Below are 7,092 nucleotides of genomic sequence, written 5' to 3'. Positions count from 1 at the left end.
GTTACTGGAAACATCGCCTGTTCTGCTGGGGTCTACTGGGGTCACTTCTCTTTCCCATCCCACAACCCCAGGCAACTTTGTCTCACATCTTTAAAGGGAGAAAACAGTGTTGTGGAATATTGTTATCCCATTGCACTTGACACCTTCCACACTGCTTGGATTATTATCCTATTGCACTTCTGCACCTTCCATTGAAGAGTGGGAAAGGTGGTGCCTTCCTATTGGACCTAGCTGATAAGTCACAGCTTGGAGACACAGCTCCATTATAAACTCTTGTCCTCATGGTGGTGTCATACACATCTCTTCAGGATTGGCAGCTGGATAACAAATCTGAAGATGTTATAAATTTACTAACAGGTAATGCATCAAGCTTTGTGTTGCCAGTTGCACTGGCACTTCAAGTCTCTTTTGAACTGAAATAAAAGCAAATGGCAGAGGCTGAGGCTTTCAAGATAATGGAATTTTCCTTCTGCAAATCTGCTCTTTTAGATGTCAAGCAAAGCAATTTCACAACATATAGAAAAGATCTTGTCTGGCACTGTTGTATTTTTATCTTTGATGTAACTTAAAAATATTAGGCCATGTTTTGGTGTTCAATTTTCTATAGGTTTTTCAGACAGCCTGATAAAACAAATGGAAAAAAATGTCTGTAATTAGACATCATTCCTAAAGCTGAGGCACTCTGGTGAAAGCCGCACAGCAATCTTGATCTGCATGTAAAACTTCAAAGTGCTTCCTAGATTTATGAAGTAGAGAAAGACTTGAAGTCAGCAGGAAAATATCAGTAAACAATGAGAAAAAAATCCTGCCTTCAGGTTTGAAGGAGAAAAGGAAAACCCCAGACGTTCACATCTGCAGGACATCGTGTTCATAGTGAGGCTGGCATTATATGCACCATCTTGCATAACCAATGTAAGTGGTTTCAATGCCATTTTCCGTCCTGAGGAGTGCTTACAGAACAGAGAATTGCTCACAGTTTTTTCTGGCTAGTGGCAATTCAAAACTTTCAGGTGATCATGTATCTTTTTTAGAAACAATGTCTACTAAAGGAACATTAGTTGGCTCCTGTGGGAGAGGAGTGAGAGAGGGACACTGGTGCAGTGGGACATCCCATAGTTAGCTCAAGAATAGGATGGCTAGTCTTATCCCAGGGCCCCACATTGTGTGAAGGTTTTCTGGGTTTTACCTTATGAATGTGTTTTCTGCATTTTCTTACTTTTCTGCTTGGTTTCCAGTCTTTGTGCAAAAAGATCTCCTCTGAGAGAACAGAGTTTAACATTTGTCCTTGCAGTTAAAACAGCCACAAGAAACACCTAATAAGACAAGCCAAAGCCAGTGATTTATGAGGTTTCATAAAACTTTGTTGGAAAAAAGATAATTTGAGTCATTCTCTTCTGATTCACTCACAGCTCATCTGCAAGTAAGCCCCTTCCACAGAGCAGTTAGTATGCACACGATCTCTAGTAAATTCATCTGATGAGATGGCTCCAGTGGCCCTCCATTGCAGCAGTGGCTCTTGCTGCCTGACTTCAGGGCACATTGCTGCTGCCAGCTGTGACCTAGCATCATTCCGCTATGCACCTGGGCTGCTACATTGTACAAGGGTTCATCAGGGATGGGAGAGGGTTTATGAAATTTCTGGAGCTTCTTCTTCAAAATTTTTAAAGAAGGAACTGTTTTTTACTGGGATAATCTTACTCCTTTTAGCTTGGAGTTTAAGCTTTAGACTGCTGTCCTTTCACCTCCCCTTGGAGGACAGGGAAAAGCTTAGAGGCTAGCAACAGTTTGGGACCCACGAGAAACCATAAAAACAGTCTTATGTTTTCTGGCTGATACTTTTGCCATCCTGAAACAACATTTGCGATGATATTGAGGTGCATGGCATTAAAGGGAACAAAAAGTTGCCCAGTTGTTGGCAGTTTTACTTTTGTACTTCCTGTCATTTTGGTCTAGAAGATATCTTGTGAATCCTGTAAAACTTTGTCACTGAAGGGTTAAAGAATACTGTGGCTCTGTCACCATTGCAAAATTTGCTTTTCTTCTGGGAAAACACCATTTGGCAGTGCCCCATTTCTTAGGATGATGTCTTCCCCTTGTTACATTTATTGTACCCTGTAGAATCCCATGTTTATAAAAAATTATATATTTTAATCATATATAATTTCATACAAATGTACGCTTTGCTAAATGATCTGTGGAGGTCTGGGAAGGAGAGACAAGTGGACTGCATTCCTCAAATGTTGCCTAGCAGGGCACATCTTCACTGGAGCGTTTTTTAAATAACTTCTTACACAAAGAGAAAATCTTCATTTAATTCAGGTGCCCTTTATTATAGTTTGAAGTTACCAACAAAATAACAAGGAAATAACAGAGCTCTCCATGCAGGAAAAAAAAAGCCACAATATCCTGCCATTGATGACTTGCAGGGCCTCAGAAGCAAACAAGAGTGTGTAAATACTTAACCCAAGAGCAAGATAACACTGGAAGGAGTTGGCCTCATCTCTCTTTGCCTGGCCATGGGGTCCAGGGAACCTCTGCTTCCATAGAGGGTGGGGATCAGTGTAAGATGAAATAATAGTTTTTCCCTTAGACGACTCACGTTACAAAGTTGTACCCTGGAATTTCATCGTTAAATCCTCCACAAATAGTCCTAAAAGGCTTCCTTTTAACTGTGCCAGAGTAGTGAAGGCAGAAGGCATTTACACATTTCCCCCAAAGACCCAGTCCTTCCATCAGCCCTCCAAACAATTTGCTGACTAAATCTTCTATGCATCTGAATAATTTATGATACGAATAAATTCATTTGTGCCAAGTGAAGAGGTTGACTACTGGGATGCAGCAATGCCAGCAGAACAAAATTGAAGCTGGAGACATGGAGGAAATGAACCCATAACAATGACAAGCAGTATTGTATGCTTCAGCAGCAAGAGACAGCTGTGACCACATCTGAAATACGAGTGTGGAGAGCAGCAGCTAAAAAAGGTTTTAGAATAAGCAGAGCTGAGCTAAAAAGATTCTGCTGTTTTTGAGCTGCAAAATAAGATTATTATAAAATTACTGAAAATTAAATTGCAAGTGTTATGTCTCATTCCAATTTTTTTCTATTCAGAAAGTATATAAGTAACATTCCCATGCCTTTTACTTTCCACTGACATTGAAGAAATAGAAGTCTCAACTTGTGCCAAATGATCTGTCACCCCAAGCCCTTGACCTGGGCAACTGATGGAGGCATGTTACAAATGCATGGAGTGCAAAGACTGGAAATATTAAAAGCCACATCTCAAGTAGTGTAAGCTGGCTATGGTCCAGCTTACACCAGCTGCTGATTAGCTCCATAAATGTCTTAGAGCAGTAACAGTTGGAGGAATGATGGTTTGCATTCGCTAAACACTAATGAGGGCAACCTAACTAGGCATGCTTTGCTTACATTTGTGGCCAGGAGATTGATTACATGGAGGATTTTTAAAATCTCTCTTTCTTTAGCTGTTCTTCAAAGAAATCATTACATGCCACAGTTAAAGCAGCAACCAGAATGACAAATTCATTAAAATCCACTTCATTGTCCTTATTGGAGTCCAGGTCATTCATAATTTTATCAATCAGGAGGGGGTCCTTGTGGCCCTAAAGAGAAAGAAAAGTGACTTAGCTGTGTAGATCTTGAATGTGCAATTCTGACACGCCTGGAACCAATGCTATGTTACAAGACTGGTGTACAGGCTGCATCAAATATGCACATGAACAGTAATACATCTCTAGTCACTACAACATCAGAAACTAAAGACAGTGCAGCCATTATAAGGTGTACAGGTACTAAATAGGTACTGAAATGAATCAAATAGATTTTAGGAGATATTGAATATGGATTCCTTTTTTCAAGATGGATCTGTAAAGTGCATTTCTCTGCATCATCCCTTGACAAACAGTGCTTAGATTTCCAGCAGAATACTCATAAGTAGTCGTATTATATATCCATTCATCACATTCAGATCTCTGGTTAGCAAACAAACATCCTATTCAGTGAGAGCAAGAACATTAGATCTCATAACAATAAATCAATAACCAAGATTGAAAGAAAATCCAATTCAAGGAAATGGATACAATGTAAAGTAAATCCTGCTGGCGGTCGTAGGATCCACAATAATTTTTACAATTCAGAGGATACATAAAAACATTATTTTAAAAACTTATGATTCCATAAAGGCATCCACGCTGTGTAATGTAATACATAACAAACATGCAAAGAGATACTCAAATCAGCAGCTTATCATTGAAAGGATTTTCTTAGCACCTCTCTGCAGGACACACAAGCAGCAGTACTGTGTGGCCAGCATGTACAAGCTACTTTCCTGTCTCATGATAACTGGTTGCTGCATTTAATTATTCAGTGGACTTATCTATGCCCCATTATTAAAAATAAACAAGAAAACAAAGTAATTGACCTTTATTTAGTAATCATCCTGCTACTGCTTCTTGGCTGGACTAGCCCTCCTGCTCAAAAGCACTGTGGAGTTTGCAGAGCACCAGTACCCGTCTCTGCTGCCAGCGGTAAATGGGAGGGTACTGTGGCTCAACCACCCTCTGAAAACATATTTCTCAAATGGGACATTTGACATCATATTCTTCTGTACAGCTCCACAAAGAACTGTTATCTGTGAGACTGTGAGAGGATGGGCCTTGCACAAGGAGGTGCTATTCCTATCCAAGAACTTGGATAGCTGCTTAACCCAGCCATGATACAGTCACTCAGGAGGTTCAAAAGCTGCATCTTACTGAAAGGAAGTCAGTGAGCTCACTGGTGAGAAGCTCCTTGAGTTCTCCTTTGCTGAGCTTGTATCTGTCTCCTTCTTTGCCAGAGTAGTGATGGAAAATCCTGATTAAGGTGTCCATTGCATCTTCCAGTGGACTGGTCATAGCAGTGAGCAGGAGAGCTATGGGGCAAATATATTGTCACTAACATTGCACAGGAGTCAAACCAAAGGCTAGTCTCTGGGAAGAGAAGGAGGGCCAGTTGAAGACAGAAATTGTTACCAGGACTGAAAAGTTAGGCTTTCAGTTGATCCATCCTGTTAGCTGTGTGTGAGCAAAGATGGACTGTAATAAAAAAACCCCATTGTCCTGAACTCATAAGCAATTGATTCAAATAGGTAAATGGAAAGAAAGGATTTTTATTTAAGAAAATGATCTACTGTGTATCCATTCTATAAAGCTGCTGTAAAAGGAAATATTTTGTACCATACCTGAAAACACAGGAAAATTGAAGGCATACCTTCCTACCTGATAATTTAAAAAATTTCTCAAGAAATTCCATCAACAATGGAATTCAACAAATTCCATCTGCAAAAGTGAAAGTGCATTTATGCAGAAAGCTCCCCACCAGTTTAAAGGTGGTCAGAGGAAGATCACCCATAGTAAGGATAAGTATCATCCATCAGTTTATTCGGTCATGTTTGCTTGGGCTGAGCCTTTTTCCTATAAATTGCCTGTAGTAAACAGGTGTGATCTGTTCACCCCCAAGGCTTGCTTCATTGAGCATACAGTAAGAAGGTACACAGGGAAGAACATCAAAAAACCAGAGAGAAATGCAATTACTTGCAGAATAGTGGACTCAAAAAGTAACCGAAAGTAGAAATCGAGTATAAGTAAAACCTTATGTTGAATAAGCCCCAGAGAAAGATTAAAAAGCCAGAATGCACCTCAGGGTAGAACAGGGGTCCTGAACAATATCACCATGCTGAGGTTAAGACTTACCTGCTTTACAGACTAGTGGAGGTGTATGCAAGAAAATACCCAGATCACAGAAGGTGATGGTCACCTTCCTTTCAAAACCCATGCACAGGCTCTTGCTTATCAGGCTGAGAGGGTGGATTACACAAATAGAGACAGACGTATAATTGTCACAGGGATGACGGGTCTTCTGTTTCCCTCTGCATTTGCCTACTCTGTTCAATAAAAGCCTCTTGCTGTAACTGGGTCACTAAAATATTCACCAGGCAGAGTAAAGGCTGCATTTGGAGCACATGGAATACTTTTTATCATTTGCTGTTTTACAAATATGCCCATTCGGGCCTTGAAGGTCAAAATTAGAAAATGCTAACAATCACCAAGTCAATATAATACAACTCTCCACCATTTTTAAAGGAACATTTTCTAATCTGTCTTTCAGCATTTCTACAGTCTAGGTGCCTTCGTGCTGGCAGCCAGAGTTCAAAGGTACCTGGATACCTGGGGGTAAGCTTGTAGGTGAGTTTGCCACATATTCCTTGAGATATCTACTTTAATGGTCAGATATCTCTGTATGCCTAAAACATTATCTTTTGTTGAATGAAATTCTTGCTGTAGGAAATGCGATCTCAGGAAGAAATCAGGGAACTGGAATTACAGGGTACAATGAACAACAGTCTTGGCTTCATTTTTACAATCCTGCACAAAAACTGTAGTCCAGCATCTCTCTCTGAATAAATGACCTTGCCTCAGAAGGGCAGTAAGTGACCTCTTCCCCAGCTCCAGGAACTTGATGCTGGGTGTGAGGGCTGATGGATGCAGGAAAAGCAGCCTTACCATGGTAGGACCTACTTACCACCGAGAATAACAAATAACCAGAGTTTTCACGACACACGAAACAGAAAACTGCTTGTGAGTTTGCTTGAGGGTTTAGTTTCCCTCAATGAAGCTTTGTACCTGCTGCACACACATGTCCAGCAAGCAGAGCTGTGCAGATTAAGAGGGCACAGAACTGCAGCTCCTTCTTTGTTTCATTCCAGAGAGAAAGAGAAAGGTGGGCATTGTTTTTAGCTCTGAAATCCTGCAAGCACTCCTAATTTTGACTATTACCATATATCTCAGCCCACACCCTGTCTGCCTCCTGTGCCTTCAGACATGTTTCTTCTGCCTGTGCTGTTGTGACAAGTCTCCACAACCTGGGGGTCTTGTGTGGGCCCCCAGGAAAAAAGGAGGGAAGAAGACATAACAGTACTGGATCCCAATGATAAGGGAAGTGGCCATGTGCAAAGTGTCATTTTCAAAACAGGCAGGCCCTTGTGGCTAGAGGTCCCTGCAGGCATGCACCTGTGGCCCTCCATGTGCCAGGAGTAT

General features: G+C 40.9%; 1 protein-coding gene across 1 annotated transcript; it reads right to left on the bottom strand.

Annotated features, from left to right (window-relative positions):
- Positions 1-3,462: 3,462 nt before the first annotated feature.
- S100Z (S100 calcium binding protein Z) lies at positions 3,463-5,830 on the bottom strand. The gene is made up of 3 exons (XM_005532513.3): positions 5,749-5,830; positions 4,771-4,928; positions 3,463-3,621 (listed from the first exon to the last, which is right to left on the bottom strand). Exons 1-3 carry the CDS (start codon positions 5,828-5,830, stop codon positions 3,463-3,465), a joined length of 399 nt encoding a protein of 132 aa, XP_005532570.2.
- Between the last annotated feature and the right edge of the window lie 1,262 nt (positions 5,831-7,092).

The sequence above is a fragment of the Pseudopodoces humilis genome, chromosome 4, assembly GCF_049639895.1.
Source record: "Pseudopodoces humilis isolate 2021_Gansu_Grassland_sample_001 chromosome 4, ASM4963989v1, whole genome shotgun sequence".
Taxonomy (NCBI): Eukaryota; Metazoa; Chordata; class Aves; order Passeriformes; family Paridae; genus Pseudopodoces; species Pseudopodoces humilis.
Note: the sequence above shows the minus strand (reverse complement) of the source record. Positions and strands in the feature narration are given on the sequence as shown.